General features: G+C 33.5%; 1 protein-coding gene across 2 annotated transcripts in view; it reads right to left on the minus strand.

The window, feature by feature from the left end:
- The window catches only part of LOC136030095 (hemicentin-1-like), a 130,766-nt gene that overhangs the window by 37,025 nt on the left and 70,956 nt on the right, over positions 1–22,785 (minus strand). For both annotated transcript variants that reach the window (XM_065708765.1, XM_065708764.1), the window contains exon 8: positions 8,910–9,252. In XM_065708765.1, coding sequence (XP_065564837.1) covers positions 8,910–9,252 — 343 coding nt within the window. The remainder of the gene's footprint in view (positions 1–8,909; positions 9,253–22,785) is intronic.

A 22,785-nucleotide genomic window follows, 5' to 3' on the forward strand; every position in this document is an offset into this window, starting at 1 on the left:
AGACAAACTTCAGCTTCATCTTTTTACGTTTTCCCATATTTTTTGCTCCGTTTGGGTACGTCCTATTTCAAGAAAGTGTTATGGTCAGACTCGTAGAATTTAAAGCCGACTGACAAAACTATATTATTAACAGGATCGGTTGGAAGTGAACTGTTGGAAGTGACACGTCAAAGCTACTAAAATATATATATTAATATATTATATTAATAAAATAAATTATATTAATTAATATACTAATATATATATATATATATATATATATATATATATATATATATATATATATATATATATATATATATATATATATATATATATTATATAAAATATATATATATATATATATATATATATATATATATATATATATATATATATATATGAATTCCCAGAAAAGAATTCACATTGTACTGTGATGAAAAAGACATAAAAAGTAATATTTAATTTGTTTTTCCCAAAACAGATCAAAGCGATTTTTGATTCAAACCGATTCATATCTCTTTTCCAGGTTTTTATTTATCTCAAACTAGTCCATATTCCATCAAACGAATTAAATTACATTCGCCAGTATCCCCATGCAAGTACAGTAATAATTTTTTATTGTCATATTTCTTAGGGACTGTGGGAATGGAGGCTAATGGTCATAAATCAGAATGGGACCTGTAGGAAAATTGCGGACAAGCAGAAAAGTCTAGCGATAAGCCAAAATTACTTAGGTAATTACACCTAGTTTGACTGTCGTCTGTTCTGTAATAAATGGGATTCGAATCCTATGGGAACTCCCACAAGAAAACTTTTTCTTTAGATGTGGAAAAAATGTTTGTTTTAGAGGCACAGATTTTAAGACTTTTTCCTGTCTGTATTCTAGAAACAATTTAAACGCATTAGTTAGATTTCCGCTGGGGCAACAAAGAGAAGAATATTAATTTGATTTTTAGAAATTGATTAATTTATATTCAAAAAAGAATTATCTTTGCCAAGGTGTTATTAATACCTGTTTATATTGGTAAATTTGCACAAACTCCAATTTTAGAAGAGCAGGTTATGAAGAAAACTTTTTGGGGAGGGGGGTAGTTAATAAAGTCATGTTTTATACCTAAATCTTTTGATTTTTTCGCTAAATTTCAACATGTACAAGACCTAAAGCAACGAAAAGGTGTTGCTGAATTTACAAAAAATTAGCACCTCCTTATCTATGTGCCCTACCCTTACGAGAGCGGTGGCAATCCCATAGTTACAAAAACTTAAGCTCAATACGGCAAGAGGCACTGAATCTTATCCAGGAAATATAATTTTAAAATACAGGTTTTCTGCATAATCTTTAGAGCCACTGTATTTTGTACTTGCTTCAAAGAGAAGAAAAAGAATATTGGTACAAAAAAAAATTTTTGCTTTAAAACTGCATTCCCTTATTTGACGAAACTTTAAACCATTCACGGTATTATTAACTCGCTTTCCATAGACATCCCAGAAAAGAATACCACAAAAAAGAAGCTATTTTAATAAATGCAAAAGTTTTCCTTGTCTAAACTATTCAAAAATACTCAGCCGCGAAGTTAAAACATCACTTAAGTTTGAAAGCTTTAGTCAAGCGCAAAAGGAAAGCCCCTTTCAAAAACCAGTTTCTTATGTAAAAGTTCCTATGTTCGCGATCAAAGTAAATTAAATGGGGAAGAACATTCCCCGGTTGCTCTTCCTTAAAATGATTCCATTGCTTCCTTGTCTGAACATATAAAAGGATTATGATGACTTCTGTGTATAATACTATGCGAGAAAAAAAAAACATACTAAATCCCTAATTTAATGCTGAAAAACATTTTTCAAGACTCCTATTCTTGTCTTACTAGACAATATATGGTTGCTCTAATGTTCTATGATTCTAACGAAAAACACAAGAAAGGATCTTTCTTAATGGAAGAGTTGGTCAAAACACCCAAGCTTTTAAGAAATTCTAAATAGTATAGCAAAATTCTTCCCATTGTGATGGGATGGGGAAGACACAATGTACAGACGCTAAGCAATTCAATCATTAACCATTTCATTTTATTCTTGCCTTTTTTTTCCATTATATTGCTACCCTAATGTTCTAGGATTCCAGTAAAGAAAACTAGGGAAGATCTTTCTTAGTCGAGTAGTTGGATAAAACAATTCCAAATGCTCTTATGAATTTCTAATCTTATTGCAAGACTTCTTCTATACTACTACAACTAATAACTCACTGCAGCACCAAGCCGCCTGAGGCCAACACAGCTACGCACGCTCCTCCTCCAACCTAATCTATTTAAAGCCTCCCTCTTTAAACTCTCCCAGGAAGTTCCCATTTCCTTTATAGATACATTGATGTATGGATTTATTCAAAAAGCCTGCAAGGCTATATAAAAATAGTAAATAAAGACCAAAAAATATATGAAGAAAAACAAAATCAAAGTGAAAAGGCAAATTGTAAGCAATCATGGAAGACTCAAAACCCTAGCAAAGGTTTATGATGCTGCTCTGATGACCTGGGGCTCGAGTCAAAAACATCAATGAATTTTATAATATAATCAAAAAATATAGCTAAACGTATTCAGCAGCTTTTAAGGGATTTAAGCTGTATTTCACCATAGCTTCTCAGTACCCGTGAGAAGCAGTCTTTCTATGTTCACTTTCAATATTTTATTTATGTACCCATACAGGCCCTTGATCTGTTCCACAGCTGATTTTTGAAGAGTGTTGCTGGAATAAATGCGAACAATATATAGGTGAAATATATAAACAGTGTTCTAATGTTTCTTTTCTTCTACTAAAACGATAAAAAGAATCTTTTCAATAATTGGTATTCAATATGTAATTTATTAAAAATAATGTTATAATTTTTTTTCTAGACAGATTAATCCTCGAATTTATTGAGCTAATACTTTCTATTTCCGATTATAAACATAGGAAAAAGCAAAACTTGTTTGAAAATATTCCTTCCCTTCAAAATTCACAGGCAAACGAGGCAATAAGTAGACAGGTCCCTATGTCATTGTGTCAAATTCCTTTCCTTTTTACAAAAAAAAAAATTCATTTTTCGTCCTAATATTCAGGGGATGTCAGAGGAAAGCTAAGTATTTCTCCACAGCTGTTTGCTGCTTCTTTTATTCGAGATAAGAATTTCTAAAGAGTTGATCGTAGAAATAGAAATATTTTGACATTTTTGTCTATTAGAAAGCGAAATGCTCATGAAAAAAAATAACAAATAATATCTTCCAATTGGGATTGTGTCCAAAATTCACTCGTAAAAGATGTCCAAATTGAAAACGCAAAAACTTAAAGGACATCTTAAAGGGCAAACTTTTGGCAATGCGACGGTTAAAAGGTGTGGAAAGAAACCAAGACCGCATCCAGGCCGGTTACTGGGTTTGACCCCCCCCCCCTCCCTCTGGAATTTTTGTCCAACCCGTAAAACAGTTGCAAAAATGCATTTTAACAAATTTTTGTTGTGTTTTCTAAAGATTTGTTTGTACAACCCTCCCCCGAAACAAACATACCCCCCGATCAAAAATCCTGGATACATCCTTGAAACAAACTTAAGTTTTTTATCACTATTGATGAATTAAAAGAATCAAAGCAGCTGATCAAACTTTAAAATGTTTTGAGTAATTTGTGTCTTCAATCTTTGAACTTGTCGAACTTGTTTTGTTGTATTTGGCATAAACCCGAATAACTGGGTAGTGAAATATTGATCAGTCGCTAGCAAAAAGGACAAACATTAACATAATTGGATTCCAGCATGAGAAAGCACTTCTGTGATCTTTATGGTGTATAAAAACCGTTAGCTACTGAATGAAATGTACTTTCAATTCTAAATACAGTCCGTTTGTAAGCAATTGCAAATCTATTAAAATAGTGACGACCACAATAAATAAAGCTAAATACGGAAAGGGTTAAAACAGAAAGTAAAACTGGAGGTAAGAACTATCCCAGAGAAAAGATATTGAGAAGGTAATAGATATGCTATGATCTGAAGTAGTTCCATTTTCGTTCAGGTATTCCTTTCTGAAGACTTTCCATCTATACTTCGGAGGGGGGGGGTGTATATTCCCGCTAAAATCATATTTTGATTCCATCTTGCGGTTCTGGGAAGTTCTTAGGACATATCTTGAAGGTTCCCCACTTCCAGTCTGCCTGTAAATATGGTCGCTGGAAACTTCCTTTTCTCGATTGATGTCTAATGAATATGGTATCAATGAAGACAATTTAACTGCTAGTTCGATACAAAGCATAAAACTAATATGTCTGTTTTTCGTTTTTGTCTAAGAAGTTCTTATCCAGATACAGCTAACTTTTTCTATCCCGGATGTAGAGTAAAATTTATTGTGATTTTTCCATGTTTATGGCTAGAAACTTTAAAAGATGTAACAGAAAAGGGTCTAAGACTTGTCCTCCTTTTTCCATCACAAATTCTCGAAAGCTGACGATGTCGCCCTAGAATGGTATCTAAACTTTGCCAAAACCTTCCGTATTTCCGCATAGGAAATTGTCCCATTCTGTATGTAAAACGAGTAAAGGGGAGATGAATAGCTTTGGAAATTTCCATAATAGACTTTTTCTTTTCTGGAGAGGAAATGACCATGGACATTTAAAAGAGATTCCCCGCAATCAAAACTTCCTTTTATAGAATATTACAAAGGAAACAGAAAGGAAAATTTGACCCACGTGAAAATGCGTAAACAAGACAAAAAAATAATTGTAGAGGATAAGGAAAGGCTTATTGGGTTGGAGGAAAAGCATTCAACTGTCATCTAAAGAGAAAGAGCATTCATGCTCCTTGGATGATTCTGACTTTATATATTTCGCGTGGAGCTTACGCATGTATCTGAACAAAGAGTCTGTCGTTACAGGTAAAAGAATACAAAAGCTGTTTGAATTTAATGTTTTTCTTTCTTTTTTTACAAGGAGTTTTCAACACAATGATTTACCTTTAATTGTTGGTTATACTTCTGTAAAACAGGAGACGGCTTAAGGTAACCACGCTGACGAAAATATGATTCTATTCTAAGAATTCCATAGTTTCTAAACAAATAAAAAAAAAATCTAAGAGGATCTCGTTTTCAGGGGGTAGATAAAGTTAAAGTGAGTCCAAGGGGGAGTTTATATTTTGATGTTTCCGCTGCTTTTAAACTTATCTGGATAACATGTATAAGATGGTACTGAGGAAGATCTGATATTGCCCTGGAAACTTAAAAATTTGGAAGCAGCCAAAATAGAATCTTAGATAATCGCGGTTTTAGGGGATAAGTAAACCTAAGATGGGTGAAGGAGGGGGGGGGCAAAAATGTTTCTATTTTGATGTCCCTGCGACTTTTGAACTGATCTGGATAAGATGTATAAGACGGTACGGACGAAAATGTGACAATACCCTGTAAATTTTTTAATTTGGAAACACTCAAAAGAAAAATCTTAGAAAATCGTAGTTTTCCCGTATGAATAGACCTAAGATAGGTCCAGGATGGAGGTGGTTGGGATCTCTTTTTACTTCATATCTGCTTTAAGGGTTGTATCTGTTTACACGTATGCCAAGTATACAACCTCTCCTTTCTAGAAAGAGGAAGCAAAAACTAAAAAATAAAAAAATTAACATAGCATGGATAATATCATTCTAGTTTGTTTAAAAAAGACAAGGAAGCTGAACATGGCACCTCTTTCCATACTGAGCTATCGTCTTAATATCAAGTCTTCACCATTAAGAGTCTCACATATCAAGAAGAAAAACGTAATTAGCTGAAGAAGAGGTGAGGTGCTCTTTTAACAAAACACAGAAGGCTATTAAATTTTGTCAGTAAATCAGTCAATGAAAATTAAGATAAACAACAGCAGAAAAAATAAAGACACGCCTTTAGAGATATAAAAAAAAAATACGTGTTTTCGGTAATCTCATTTGTCATGTCAAATTCTTGGAGGAAAAAAATTTTAATCAAAGGAATATTGACGAAAAAATAAAAGTTCAAATGGGGATAAATCTATTTATTTAGACAGTGAAAACAGGTACACAAATCTAGACACTTCGATCACATATGCAGCGATCGTCATTAGATGACGATCTCTGTCTATTTTATCGAAATACCTAGACTTTTGTACCTGTTTACACTGTCTAAATAGATAGACTTATCCCTTATTTGTTCGTCATAGAAATGCAGTGTAGTCTGGAAAAATCTGTGTAAATCTGGATTGACAAAAATGTAAATTATAGCCCTCAGACGTAACAAAAGTTCTAAGGAATATGTCGTCAAGCCCAAATAGGAATAAGTTTAAAAAATGAGAAAGATTCCTTAGTGTAAGTAAAACCACAGCACATAGTAGCCGAATTTAAAAGAGGTTTTTATAGAAACTGTAACGTAATAAATATTTATCATGTAACACTTTTAATATGAAGTTATCTTTCTATGCAATTACAGCGAAACGAAAAATGAACAACGGAACGAAATTAAAACGGAAAAAAACTAAAATATTTAGTTTAAACAAAACATAAAGAAAGGTAATAAAAAAGTGAAAGAAGACTCAAACACTATGCAAAAACAAATTCATTGATCAACGTGTCCAGACGTAAAACCGAAATTTACGGAGTCTTATTATCTTCAGTACAAAAAAGTCTTTTTTTTTACAGACTTTTTGGAAAATTATATCCGTTTCCGTTTATATTTTCATTTTGTTTTAACTGTAAATAAAGCGTAGTGTGGCCTAAGAAACTATTCTGTAATCTTCATTCACATTCAACTGAAAGGTAATTTGTAGTTACGAGAAGAAATGTTTTGAAATTTTAGAAACACTTTAAAACCCTTCTCGCACTGATGTTCACTTTTTCTCTACCCCCTCCCCCAACAGGCCCCTTGTGATAAGTTCGCATAGGTAGCGCTGATGTGTCTCCTTTGATCCATCTCTCTTTTCTTCACCAGGGGCGAGAGAAAAAATCAGACTAATTTGGCCTCTTTTTTGCCAACAGAAGATGGCATTACTTGAGCATGTTTCTATTCCTGAGAAATTCTATTCCTGTCAGAATCTAGCTTTAGGGCATGTATTCATATCAAGGGGAAGCAAACAATAGGGTATAGAAGAAAGTGATTGACAAGATTATTCCTAGTACAAACTGAATTATTCCTAGAATAAGCCCAGTAAAATATTAAGTACAAACTGAAAAATGGGAAATAAGAAAAAAGGAACAGAAGAAAAAAAAAATGATCGAAGTGCTTCCTATTTGGAAAGCCCCAAAACATGTTGGGGGCACCCTTGACGCTGGCCAAAGAAGAAATGAGATGTGCCAATGATTGACAAATACTAAACGTTCCTCCCCGAATACCTTTCTTTAGGCTAATCTAGTCAGACAAGTGCTGATTGTTATAAAGACAATAGGTAATAGAGTTGTACACGCATATATAAATGTACTTAAAAGAGTATGTAGGCTAGCCATGCATAATATCGCCACATTAAGGACAAAATGGTCGATATCAAAGCCAAAATCCATAGAATAGCCACCGGTATACAAGGTCGTAATTAATTACCGTAGCCATCCGAATAATACCCCAAATCCAGATAAAATAAAAATAGTAGAACTTACCAGAAAAAATAGAATATTTCAACTAAAAAAAATTTACCCAAACTACAAATAAAATAAGAAAAACCCCAATAAAACCAAAAAGGTCTACATAATGTAAAATAGGCATATCGAGAGTGACATTACCGCTTATACGGGTTTCATAAGAAGTCCGACATAGAATATATCAAAAGTAGTTATGTTTTTCAAACTGATTTATACTGTGTTTTAAGCCGTAATTAAACGATACAATGCACCCCAATCTCAAATTCAGAAAAAATAAAAAAGAAATAGCTTCGGACGTAGTGACACACGTGGAATCAAATTCGTCCGCCCGTTAATTCAAACATTCCAAATTCTATGTTTGCCAGTAAAATTACCCATAAAAGAGTGATTAGATACTTTTTACGGCTGAATTCAATAATTTTATTGCTAAAAGACGAAAAACATAAATCTTAACACCCGTTGAGTTTGTTGGTTTTAAAGAAGACCAAGTTCGATATCCCAGTGTTATATTATATCTTAGAAAAAGGTGGAATTGCATGAATTTTATTGTGAAATCAGAAATTTATTCATGTGTGATAACGAAGTCTTTTAATGACTTCGTAAAATGTAGAATCCCATAATCGTGGTTATTAATTTTTTAATATGTATTTAAGTTTTTGTTTCTTGAGAGAAATAGAAAGCTATGGAGGAAGTAATGCAACAACAGGCTAATTTACATAATTTAAGCTTCTAAGGTTCTGACTTGATGATTGAATTCTTCAAAATGTCAACGGACAAAACTTGACAGTACGAACATTTATTGTTACGCACATTTTTTATTTTTGATCTGGATGACGATTTACAATTTTACCAGCCCAAACTACAAAAACTAGCACAACCTTGCACCAATAGAACCAATGCAAAATTGCATATGCATGGGGTAGGTGAGTGCAACAGATGAAAACGAACAGAACAAAAGACAGAACAACAGAACAGAAAAAAAGATGAGCTATAGAATAATTTTATGGCATTTTAAGGATTCACTTCATCATTAGATGTTGGGGGACAAAAACCTTTCACCCTTCACAAACGTACATGGCGGAAATTAATGGTCATTGTTGAAATCAATGGAATTTTTTAAGTTCGGTGGGTATCAAAACAAGCATGAGCTTTGCCAACGATCGTAGTTCCAAACTCAATTCACTAATAATAAAATTTGGACTTGCGAGTTTCAACTTTAACAAGCTCAAACGAAGGTCTCGAAGATCATTAGAACAAACACATACAAATCAACAGCAATTTTGCTTAAAACAATAGTTTTTCATTTATCGTCAATTTTTCTTTTTTTATTTTGTTGTTAAAAAAAAATTACCTGTTTTTGCTAACATGGGTTCACCGCAAACACCCGTTCCATCAGCGCAGAGAGCCACCCGAACGGATTCTTCGTCCAAGCCCCCTTGCACATTTATGGTATCCCGAAAATAAGATCGAACTGGAGTTTCCGAATATAAAAGCCATTCTCCACTTTCAGGCTCTCTAATTTCTATCCTAGCAGAGAGGGGGAACGGAGATGGTAGCACGTTGAAACCAAGCACTCGTGATGATGAATCATAGTATATAAGTTGTGGCTCTGGTATACTCGACAAATCAATTGTTGTGTATAAGGTCAAAGGATCTGAGAAATTGCTATAGCCCTTTAAATTGCTTGCTCTCACCTAGAAAATGAAAGTCTCTTTATTTCTAATTACATTTCTTTTTGGAAATAAAGGGTCACTGTATTTTTATCATAAATATACATCTCAATCGACGGTAAACCCACTGTATGGCGGAAAAGAAAAACGTTGTGTGACGTCTTTGTCGTAGATTTATAGTTTACGCCCACTAATATCAGCGCGCTTGATCGAAGTATGCAATTTGTTTTCACCTTTTATATTCGGTTTTCACGACACTAACAATTTTCTTCTTTTTTTCAAGCGTCTTGTATCTCTTTCTATCACTTGTAGATATTAACCGATTTTGAACTTTTCAAAATTACAATTCTTTTGCAGCATCTTGGATGCCTATGTCTATGAAAACCTTCCTTATACAAACAGCTGATCATCAACAACAGTTGAAAAACCAAAAATAGACAGTAGCATCAATTTAAGAAATTTTTCTAAAAGTTATTTTTTGGGAATTTTTTTTTTTGGAAAAGGCATACGTACTTTTTGAAAACTGAATAACTTTTTGGAAAAGTCATAAAATACTTCTAACAGATTTTTTCCTGATAGATGTTTTTTTTTTCTTCAAACCTTTGCCTTGTTTTTGTGTAACACTTTGGCAGGTTTCCCAATGAAGTATTTCTACTACCCAAAGGAAAGGTATAAAACCTATTACAACAATGAAATACTGATTTAGTTATAATAAATGCTCTAACTTAGAATCTCCCTTGGTTTAGTTGACTTAAATCCTACTTGACAGCCGACTTTGACTTTTGCAGCATCTTGGATACCTATGTCTATGAAAACCTTCCTTAGACAAACACCTGATCATCAACAACAGTTGAAAAACCAAAAATAGACAGTAGCATCAATTAAAAAAACAAATTTGTTTTTTAAGGGTATTTTTTGGAAAAGTCGTTTTAAAAGTCTTTTTCTTTTGGTAATTTCATTGAAAAGGTGCAATTTTTGTATTTCCATTGAAGAAATTTGAAATAAACAACAAAACTACCCGCCTAGACATTGGGAACTAAGGCCTCCCTGAATTTCCCCAAAATTAACACCAGTAAAAGCGGATATTTTGTTTTTTCCGGTCGGAGGAGGAGCATGCAAAGCTGTGTTGGCCTCAGACGGTTTCGTGCTCCATTCAGATGTAAATTGCCTACTAGTTATTGCGGGAGTTGTCTACAAAATATGTACTGTGCAACATTCGAGCTCCTACAGCCAAGCTATTACATACATTTAAGAAAATTTGACTGCACCTCTGAATATAACGTTGCGACACCACTACGTAAATATATTAACAGAAGTGGAAAGTCCTATACTCTCCATTAAACGTTATTGGCACACATCAATCTAGACCTCTCTTCATGACTCCGTTTTCCGCGCATGTGCAATGACACATTTTTAGCACATACAAATGGGATTATGGGAGATCTATTGCTCTGATGCAGACGGATTTTCCGTTTTCGAGCAATTTAATGCGTCATTAAATAATAAAAAAAAAACAAATTTTTTAACTGAAAGTAAGGAGCGACATTAAAACTTAAAACGAACAGAAATTACTTCGCATATGAAAGGGGCTGCTTCCTCATCAACGCCCTGCTCTTTACGCTAAACTTTGACTCTTTCTCTCAACTCTTCTTTTTAAAATAGTAAAAAACTTTAGCGTAAAGAACGGGGCGTTGATGAGGAAGCAGCCCCTTTCATATGCGAAGTAATTTCTGTTCGTTTTAAGTTTTAATGTCGCTCCTTACTTTCAGTTAAAAAACTTGTTTTTTTTTTATTTAATTTCTGAACGTTTTTGAATCAATGCATGGTTTGACTTTGGCTCTCTGCAGAGGAATAATTAAAAAGAAATTTGCATATTTTTTTTTTTGGCTAAATGGCTTTCTCATAGTTTTGATCGAATGATTTTGAGAAAAAAATGAGCGGGAGAGGAAGCCTAGTTGCCCTCCGATTTTTTGGTTACTTAAAAAGGCAACTAGAACTTTTAATTTTTTACGAATATTTTTAGTAGCGAAAGATATACGTAACTTATAAATTAGCTTATGGAACGAACTTTTGCATTCTCATGTTTTTATTGCATATATATGGGGTTCACCCCCTCGTCAGTACCTCGCTCTTTACACTAAAGCTTAAATTTTGTCCCAATTCATTAAAAATGACCCCTGAATCACAAAAGCCATAGAATAAATAGTTGAAACTACTAAAAATACTTTAGCGTAAAGAGCGAGGTATTAGGAGGAGGTGAACCCCTCATATACGTAATAATTTCTGTTCGTTTTAAGTTTTAATGCTGCTCCTTACTTCCAGTTGAAAAAACTTTTTTCATATTTATTTTTTCATTGTTTTTTCTTTTTAAATAATGCTAGAAAATCCTGCGCTCCCTTCATGGAAATTTTCTTCCCCTATGACAAATTCCTCGATAGAAAGTTCCCCCAACATATCCCCCTCTTCTCGACCCCTCCCCCCAACCAAAATATCCCCCTGAAAACGTCTGTACACTTCCCAATAACCATTACTATATGAAAGCACTGGTCAAAGTTTGTAACTTACAGCCCCTCCCACGGGGACTGTGGGGGAGTAAGTCGTCCCCAAAGATATAGTTATAAGGTTTTTCGACTATGCTGAATAAAATGGCTATCTCAGAATTTTGATCCGTTGACTTTGGGAAAATAATTAGCGTGGGAGAGGGCCTAGGTGCCCTCCAATTTTTTGGTCACTTATAAAGGGCACTAGAACTTTTCATTTCTGTTAGAATGAGCCCTATCGGAACAATCTAGAACCACTGGGTCGATACGACCACCCCTGGAAAAAAAAACAAAAAAACAAACAAATAAACACGCATCCTTGATCGGCCTTCTGGCAAAAAATACAAAATTATACATTTTGTAGATAGGTCTACAATAGGGTTCTTTGATACGCTGAATCTGATGGTGTGAATTTCGTTAAGATTCTATGACTTTTAGGGGGTGTTTCCTTCTATTTTCTAAAATGAGGCAAATTTTCTCAGGCTTGTAACTTTTGATGGGTATAACTGATCTTGATGAAACTTATATATTTAAAATCAGCATTAAAATGCGATTCTTTTGATGTAACTATTGGGGTATCAAAATTCCATTTTTAGAGTTTCGGTTACTATTGACCCGGGTCGCTCCTTACTACAGTTCGTTACCACGAACTGTTTGATTCCTAAAGAAACTTTTCGCTGCTGCTATATTTAAACCGTGGACGACACAAAATGTCAATGCTACTAAAAATAGAAAGATGACGTGACATTATACTAAGAGAAAATAAGGATATAATATAAAAATAAGAATAATATAATATAAAATATAATATATATATATATTATAAATATAATATATATAATATATTATATATTAATTAATTATATAATATATTATATAATATAATATATTATATAAAATATATTAATATATTATATAATATATTATATTCTTATATTATATAAGAATATAATATAATATAAAATAAGGCAACACATCTCTGAAGCCACTTGATCAATAAGCTGTAATTTGTGTTAGAAGTAATCATCCAGGAGCCAATAAAATTCAAACTTGGTAAGACGGTTACACTCTCACATTTTAAAATCAGTTTTATCGATAATTTTACTCATCAAAAAATATACCAAGGATAATTGCTTTATTAGTTAATAAGTGTTACATTTCATTTAGTACGTATAAATATATCGTTTTGTAGATTTTTATGCATTTCCAGGCTTATGCTTTTTAAAAGATTTCAAAATCTTTATTCATTTGAAAATTTTTTCAGTTGTTCAAAAATTCATAAAAATACGGAGAGTTTACTGGCAAAACATGTTGTGACTCATAAGCTTTTCGTGCGTTCTGTAAGCTTAAATGTCAAGCAAACAAAAACCAGGTTTTGCATTCTGTTTACAAGTAAAAAAAAATGATGTTATTTGGCTTCCCTTTCTGACATATACTCAAGGAATCATACGATTGGCTAAAAAAAAAATTACGATTGACGTCACAAAAATAAACCAATGGAATTAAAGCAAACGCCAAAGTATAGAACCGTCATCTCTCCTATTCTCTTAGGTCAAGCGCTCCTTTTTCTCCAATTCGAGAATCGAACGTCATTTGATAACCACATTGAATGGTAAATTTTTGATTAACTGAATATTGTAACCCTTAAGAAATAGACATACCTTTAGAATCAAATTTCATCCTGAGTTCATTTGCTCCGCAAACGAAAATAAAGTTCATTTGCGCCGTAAATGAACTTTAACCTCTCCCTGGTCAAATATATCACCTGAATTGTATATACACACTGGATTTTCTGTTGTTTTGATAAACTTTTGAGTGGATTTGAAGAAAAGATTAACACATATTTGGATTCTGGATGAAATTCTGATTCTAAAAGCATGTCTGTTGTCTTCGTTATGTCAATGTTCAGTAAACCCCAATCGGAAATTTATCCAATCAGCTGCTTCACCTTAACTAGTTTACGCTGTTAATTTATGCCCCAACTAGTTACAAATGAGGGAGCTACTGATGTTTTTTACAGTACACTAGTGAAAGGGAGAACGAAGTACCAGCTCTTATCAACTTTTCCACAGTTAGTAAGTTGTGAGGATTCTCACTCCGTACTTTTAATGGCTTGTTATCTCAATGTGACACTCAAAAGTCCTTCTGTTCACGTGGAACCTTACTTTCCCACATCCTGAATAGGGTTGTTTAATGAACTTTATTAATTATGAATTTAATCTCGACAGGGGTGGGCAAACCACTAAGAAATGGCCATATGAACAAAACATGCTTAGAAAAGGGAGACATGATAACTAATATATAAGCTTGATATTTACAGAATAATTGGAAATATTTTTATTAATCAAAGATTTGGATTACTGAGATGTTCAAATGAAAATACATTATTATAATAATAAATACTTTTATTGCTATAGTAGCCAGCAGCTAGCAACGGACGTCATACAATAAGAAAATAAAATAAACAATAAGCAATAACAATAAACAAGGAAAATAAAAGACACAACAAAATGGATAATTATAAAATGAATTAACGAAACTTTGTATTTTCAGGAAGTTCCTCATTATAGTGTTCCACAAAGGACGATAAATAGCGCTTCACTGTCTGTCGGGGTGGAGTACAAAGGAGTTGGCATAACGAAGTGAGGACTCCCCTACATGTTTTTGGCCGACTGGTTTGTGTTTCTTGAAAATCCAACAAAATTTGGGGATGGACACTCGAGTTAAGGCAAATTTTTCCGTAATCTGCCGCAAGCATTACTTGGTACGCCTGCGTACCAAGTAATGAGTATTTTCAAGCTTTACGGCAGAGTTGCCAGATGGAGCGCTCTTGCACTATTTGGGAGCTTTTTTAAAGCGGTTACGCATTGGCTTTTTCAAATTGGCACATTACGCCAATTTTTTTTATTGAAAAATTGTTCAATTGGTGCACTTTTACAAGGAAAATGGCAGGTTTGGTGGATTTCCACTTTCATGGAGGCGCAACTTTAAACCAGACATCTGGTAACACTACTTTACGGTTCGGATAGCAATTAGACCTGAATGCCAAACAAATTATGGAAGTTCTTCGCTTGAATGCGTAACATTTTTCTATTATCTATAAGATTTCGAAAGGCGAAGTCTGAGATACCAGTGTTAAATTCTTCCCAAATCCAAACTCCGTACTTACAACGATTTTACAAATAATTTAGCATCTTCAAACAATAACCACTCAAGAAAGATTTGTCTACGTAAATAATTATGATTTTAGACGGCCACGTTCTGGATAAAATGACATTATTTTTTTTCCTGACTTTTCTTTACAACAAGAAAAATTCATTTTGTGTTGCAAAATAATCCTTCTTTCTAGAAGAACAAAATGAAAAGATAGGGAAATTATGAAAAATAGAAAACGCCTGGGAAATTTCTAGAGGAAATTTAGGTTTTCTATGGGACCTATAGTCGCTTAGAACATTTAAAATTGAAAATTAAAAAGTTCCTAAAAAGGCGAAAGAAGTCTTTATGAAACCAATACCAAAATTTTGTATGTCAATTAAGTTCTATATATTAGAAGTTTCTTATAAAAGATGGTGAAGCGAACTTTTTGTAATTGCTTGAGTTCCCCCATATGATGTTTGTGCAGTACTTGAAAGTTAGACTCAAACTTTGACCCTTCTGACCAAAAAAAAACTATGAATCAAGCAATTTAATCTCCAAAGGATACGAAATAAAACTAAAAAAAACAAGTTTTACCTTTATTTGTAGAGGTCGAAGCAGAGTAGTAACAAAAGAAAGAAAGACTTCACTAAAAACTTATAGAGGTTGATAAAAGATCAAAAGCAACAATTTTGTAAAAACAAAAAACTGGACTTTAGCTAAATTTTGAAGAAATTTTCAAACATGATTAATTGCTCAGTCTCAGTCGATACAGTCTCATTTTCTTTACTTTTTCTCTCTTAATCAAACATTTGAAAGTTTTTTTTTTTTTATGGAGGATTGACCAGTATTTAGACTACTACTACTACTACTAAAAACTCATCGCAGCACCAAGCCGCCTGAGGCCAACACAGCTACGCACACTCCTTTGTTATCCCAATCTATTCAAAGCCTCCTTCTTAAAACCCTCCCAGGAAGTTCCCATTTCCCTTAAATCTTTCTTTACAATCTTCCCCCATCCCAACCACGGACGACCTGCTTTTCGTTTTGCTCTAGGCGGTTGGCCGAAAAGGACAATTTTTGGCAAAATGTCATCCTTCATTCGCAGAGCATGCCCTAGGCATCTCAATTTTTCTCTTGTTATAACTCTAGAAAGCGGGATTGAACCACACTTTTCGTGCAGCCTACTGTTTGAAATACGGTCAGTCAGTCGGGTACCCAAAACAAGCCGAACTCAATTTCTCTAGAAAACATCTAGCAAATCTTCTTCGGTTTTTCGGGGCAGTTTTAAGACTTCTTCCTTAAAACAGAAAGTGCCAATTGTTATGCATAGATAATAGAACTTTATCCTCGCATTAGAAGCGCACTCCCTAGTGGCTATTGAAATTAAATTTAGTTACAATGGGATTTTGATGACATTTCAATAGCTCGAACTTTCAAATTTTACTTTCCTAGAGTGCCTTTCGCATCCTTCTTAGTTAATTTAAATTTTTACTATAAATTAATATAAAAATTAGGCTTATATACTTTATTGCCTATTATTACACTAAGCATTTAGAAACACGACCTACATTTTAGGCTTTGTAATAAGCACAGCAATATATTACGGCCCTTCAAATGACATTCATTTCAAAATCACAACGACGCCATCTAGACTGGTACTGATTGAGCTGGTAAGTTTTCAAAATAGATTTTTTTTTTTTTTAACTACTAAGTTACTATATTAGTATATAGAAGGTGATCTGACTAAAGACCGTAGTTCTGAAATAGTTCCTTTTTCTTATCAGTTCCCCCTTTTCTAATTTATTGACACTACTAGCATTTAAAGAGAGCGGAGCAAACTGCTTGATCTGGAACCCCCTCCTCCCTAAGAATATTACAAGACAATTGAGCCTACCCAAAGCCAATTTACCAAAGTCCATTTTCTTATATTAATAGTACTTGATGCACTCTTAAATTTATTTTCAGAAAGATATAATAGATTAATCACATTAAAACCCAAAAACTAAAATAAAACCAGTAGGATTTAAAGATTAAGAAGTGTATTTTGTAGGTCGAAACTAGAAATGTAACTTATTTTGAACATTCTTTGATGTTTCTTTAACAGGTCTAATCGATATAGCCTCTGAATAATTAAATAGTTAAAGCATTCCTCAAATTATTCCAGATGATTGAAGTCCCTAACTCCGTAACTGGAGCTAGAAAAAAATATATCAACTACAAGTTTTAAAGTTTAATCTAAAATCACGAACCCAGCTAGGTTTTGTTTCACCCTCTCCCGTGGCTAACAAAAAATTGCCCCCCCCCTTCTAGCTTAATGGCTATTAGCTTCTCATATGTTCCTTGCTGGTTTTATAGATGTGTGTCGGTCTATAAACAAGCATCTCGTTTCTACTAAGTTGAAATTTTACCAATTTAGCAGTTTTCCTTTTCCCCAGGAAAGTCTCAGAGGACAATAAACAAACTTGAAGTAACGTTATGTTGATCATTAGTTTTCAATTTATTCCCAAGTTTCTTATTTTCTATTGACTGGTGAGAGGATCGTCCCACTTATAGCCTCCAGCTTTTCATTTTTACATGCTTTCAATAGAATTAATCAACTTACCTTTTTATGCTAGGATGAAAAGATGAAAAGTTTTTTTTGTGACGGAACACAAGAAATATTCTAACTTAGTTTAGCTCAAGCTTTGAAATATATTATTGCGTTTGAATTGAGTTATTTAGGGTATAAATGTTTTCTCGCATAATAACATTATATTTAATGTTAGGAACCTAATATAAAATCGTGATTCAAATTCCAGCATACTACAAAATGTTATGCTAGACCTTAAAAACGAATTGAGTAGCCAGGGCGAGAGGTGGGGAATCTTACCCCCTCCACAAAATCGTGTTTAAAAAAAATGTACTTGTTGATTATACTTTGGCAGAAAATACTTTTTGACACCTCTCACCTTCCCAAAAAGAGGGGATGGATCCACCCTGAAATGCAATACTGATGATTCCGTTACTCCGCACAAAACCTCAAATACTAAAGGGAAGATGGTCTTAAAAGAGCGGATTACGATGCAAATAATAAAGGGGTTAGGGTTCTAATTGCATAAACACAATTCTGAGGGAAGGGTTGGGAGATAATAGGTGTAAGACATGATTAGAAGGGGAGGAGAGACGAAGAAATATTGTAACGCAATAAATTCTAGTAAGTCTCATATATATGTTTTCTTTCACAGGTAGAGGTAACTTTTGAGTCCTCTAACCCACGCTGACGTTCAGTGTGGACCTACGGAGATATAAAAAATTATGTTGTTTGTCTATCTAACTAAAAAAAAAAGGTAGCCGAAGACCAGGGCACAACAAAAGAAAATATAGGAAGTCAAATAATTTAAACCAGCTTGAGGATTCTTAGATCACACATAGGGAAAGTATATTTTATATTTTAATCTGTAATTTTAACCTAGGATCTTCGCCAAAAAAAAAACTAACAGAATATGTCTTTTTAATTGATTTCTTACAATACCCACCCGAGCCAAAAAAGACACATATTTTTTTTTTTTTAATTTGGGTACTAAAATTCCTAATTAAACCGACGCTACCTTTAGTAGACGTTACTTTAGTACCTTTAGTTTCGAGTCTTAATTTGACTCAAATTTGAATTAGTGTGCACAATTATTAGTAAAAATATGACCAGTTATTACGAAAAATAATAGGCAGGTATAGTAGACTAATTTGCTAATTATCTAATCATTATTGTTAAATATCTTAATTTCGTATGATCCAAATGTCATCATGAAAATGCCTTCTTAAGCCTTTCACGCGTAAAAAGAAGAAAGAAAAACATTAAAAAAATGAATCTTGTGAGCACAAAATTGAAAGCTAAAAAGCGGAAGCTACAAAGTAAAAGAGACAATAAAACAAAGGCTTATGACGGTAGGTAAGGGATTCTGGATTGTGATTTGTACATCCTTCTCAGGAAAAAATAAATCTTGTGAGCACAAAACTGAAAGCTAAAAAGCGGAAGCTACAAAGTAAAAGAGACAATAAAACAAAGGCTAATGACGGTAGGTAAGGGATTCTGGATTGTGATTTGTACATCCTTCTCAGGAAAAAATAAATCTTGTGAGCATAAAATTGAAAGCTAAAAAGCGGAAGCTACAAAGTAAAAGAGACAATAAAACAAAGGCTAATGACGGTAGGTAAGGGATTCTGGATTGTGATTTGTACATCCTTCTCAGGAAAAAATAAATCTTGTGAGCACAAAACTGAAAGCTAAAAAGCGGAAGCTACAAAGTAAAAGAGACAATAAAACAAAGGCTAATGACGGTAGGTAAGGGATTCTGGATTGTGATTTGTATATCCTTCTCAGGAAAAAAGAAAGAAATATATCAATGAACAGAGTTGGGTCTAATGTTACGACACGGAATTATTTTTGCAGTTTTATGCAGTAAAGTATGCACTAGTAAAAACTGCCTGGTTCCAGCACATGGAATAACTGTGAATAACGGAATAACGGTTCCGTCACAAGGAATAACGGTTCAGAACATGGAATAACTGTGCCCTCATTCGCGGCTAAGCAGCGTTATAGTCATCTTAGTTGAATACTTTATTTTCAGTTATGTTTCAGTAGTTTTGATGAATTTTTCATATTTTTAGGTTTAATTTTTGCTTTTTTTTTCTCTTCTTGTGTGCAATATAACACTTAAACTTAAAACTTAAAAAAAAAACAAAAAAAAATAGATGACATACATGAAAACAAGAGACTATTTTGGGGGCGATGTAAGAATGTACATAGCTAATTCACACTCCAAATTCCACTGGCAACATGTTCTGGAATCTGCAGGCCTCTGAATCCATATAATAAACATTTTTTTTGTATTTGACATGCTACAACTACCACTAGGGTGTATCTAGGATTTTTGTTCGGGGGAGGGAAGATATTTTCCTGAGGAAGGGGAAGTTACAAAAAAAAACGCTGAAAAATCGTCGAAATGTGTTTATAAGCATTTTGTTATGTTTCTACGAGTCGGGCAAAAATTTCAGGGTGGGGGAGGGTGCTCAAACCCCCTAGCCCCTTCCACCTGGATACGACCTTGAACTACCATTAATTCTAGATGCGATTTGGATAAAATAGATGCCCGTCATGTTACCGGCTTTTTTATATTTCCAAAAAAAATGGAAATGAAAACATTAAATTGGGCAAAAATATGAAAATAGACATTAAAAATTAAAGACAATTGGCTGTTAAGACTTTATCTTTTTTTTTGCGCCTCAAGAATATGTTGTCAAAGGCAGATCTAGAGAAAAATCTTAGGGAGGGGAAGGGCAATGTGACAAGGGCGCTAATAATTGACCAAATTGAAAAGTTTATTTGAAAGAAAAAACTAATAAAACAATAGAAAAAAACAAATGAGGGCATCAGAAAATCTGGGAGGGGCACACTCTCCCCCCTAGATACGCCCCTGGCCGTTGTTAAAATGAAACAGATATTCTTAGTTTGCTGCGTAAATCCTTCCTCTATTGTTTAATAGGCCTGGAAAAATGAAGATTTTCCCTCCCATGTTTGATTTCATTTGAACTATCTTTCCTTTCTCATATCGCGTTTTATCAAATTACAGGGATGGGAATGTTGGTAATAACCTCTCTTTTATAACAGTTTCTGATCAGGTTATTCTAGTTGACAGAGCAACTATTTTTCCAGTGTCAGGATAGCTCTCTTTACATGGAACTAATAAATCCCACCCGCTGGAAAAAAAATGCGCAAGAAAATAGAGAAATGAAAGATGTGTTGGATTGTAAGCCTACAAAAGTGGACATTTTGTCCGTCAAGGAACAAAAAGGATCTCCACATTTTTCACAATTTTAATTAGCTAAAAATACTTAGTTTAATTAACAAATTAACAAATAAAATTCTAGCTGTAGTTACTCAAATTCTGTTTGTGAACTTAATCTGTTCCTGTTTTGAATTACCGATGGATAATCCCAAATGGTTGATGCAAACAGTGAGACTGATCTTCCAGTTTTTTAATTAGCTAAAAATGTTTGGTTTAATTAACAAAATTAACAAAAAATTAGAACTGCAGTTACTCAATTTCTGTTTGTGTATTTAATCTGTTCCGGTTGTTTTTTATCGATGCGTGATCCATAATTGTTGATGCAAACAGAGAGACCCAAACTGATCTTTATATTTTTAAGAAATATAAAGTTTTTTAATTAACAAAAATGTTTAGTTTAATTAACAATATTAACAAAAAAATTCGAACTTTAGTAACTCAAATTCTGTCTGTGTACTTTATCTGTTCTGGTTCTTAATTACCGATATGCGACCGAAAACAGAAGCATTTAATGCAAACAGAGAGATTCAAACTTTTTAGAAGTGATGCCGAGATAAGAAACGACTAATAAAAACATGTTCCAGCAAGAATAATCAATCACTAATATTCTCAAAATTAGTGATGGTGTTAAGCTGCAAGATGCCAACACAGAAGCAATTACCCTTTCTCCATTCAGCTATATTTGGCGCTTCTTCTTTATCCGCATCCCAAAAAAACTCAAGAGGTTTTCAAACAATTTTTATGTTTTTTTTCAGCAACTTTTTGCAATCTAGTCTAGAGTTTCCGGCCTTTCTCTTGCCCTCTTGGCTATTTTACCCTGGGCTGTTTAAAAAAATCATTTTAGGTATATGGGCTTTGTTCATCCTGAGGAGACATAACCCTGCCATAAAATCCACTCTTTTACCAAACTACAGACACTGAGCGAGATCAAACCCCTTTGTTCATAAAGAGAAGCGTTTGAAAACTTATTGAAAATCTGAAATTACTACTACTACTACTAACAAATCACCACAGCACCAAGTCGCCTGAGGGCAACACAGCTACGCACGCTCCTCTTCCATCCCAATCTTTTGAAAGCCTCCCTCTTTACGCCCTTCCAGGAAGTTCCCACTTCCTGAAAATCCAAAATTACTGAGATCGGAAATCTGAAATTGTTTTTGATCAATTGAATAATCAACGGTATACGCTAATAAATAATGATTATTCATCAAATGTTAATCATGAACACCGCTAGGGACGGTTGGCGTCCCTATTCCCCTTTCACCGAAAAACAAGAATATATTAAAAAATATAGCAAAAGATGAACTCATTTTAATCCTGGCAACGATGAAAGTTCTGGTAGTACACAGTCCAGCCCCTGACAAAATTTCCTGGTGGCGGTTTAGGTTTTAGTTACATAAAGCAAATGGATATAAGGTAAATGAGTAGATAAAATTATTTGACTTCAGCAAGATTCTAAAAACCCTACATTTACTGGACACGATTTGCGAAGAGTAACAAACGATTATAAGGGGGATTATGGTAAATTACATAAAAATAGGATTAAATTATATAAAGGTTAAGCAAATATTAAGATAAACTGAAACATTAAAATGTTCATTGGTAAAAAGTTTAAACTCAACTGTGTATTCACCATCACCAAAAGATTAAAGAATAAAGAAGATGAGACTAATCCTAGAAAAAATATGAGTTTAGTTGTTAATCCATTAATTTCGTCTAAAGAGTTCATATTTCTCTGGTGGCTTCAAATGTTTCAAGCTCAAATTTAACACGTCTAAAAAAGGTTCCCGGTGGAAATCACTGTCAATCCCTTTATCCTTTTTAAGAAGAGTAAAAAAAAGTAGTTTCTCTTTCAAGGTATTATACATCAATCTGCCCCTTCCATTCAGTCCCAGTTCTAAGATTTAAGATTCCCCTTTCGTAAAATGTGAGATAAATGATGTTGAAATTTTGGTTTATGATAGGACTGTGAAGGATGACTTTTCCCAATAGCAACGCGTTAAACTTTTTAAATAATTTGTCTTAGCTGAAATATCTTTCTATAGGTGAGACATTTT

This window comes from Artemia franciscana, chromosome 8 (genome assembly GCF_032884065.1).
Source record: "Artemia franciscana chromosome 8, ASM3288406v1, whole genome shotgun sequence".
NCBI classification, from domain to species: Eukaryota; Metazoa; Arthropoda; class Branchiopoda; order Anostraca; family Artemiidae; genus Artemia; species Artemia franciscana.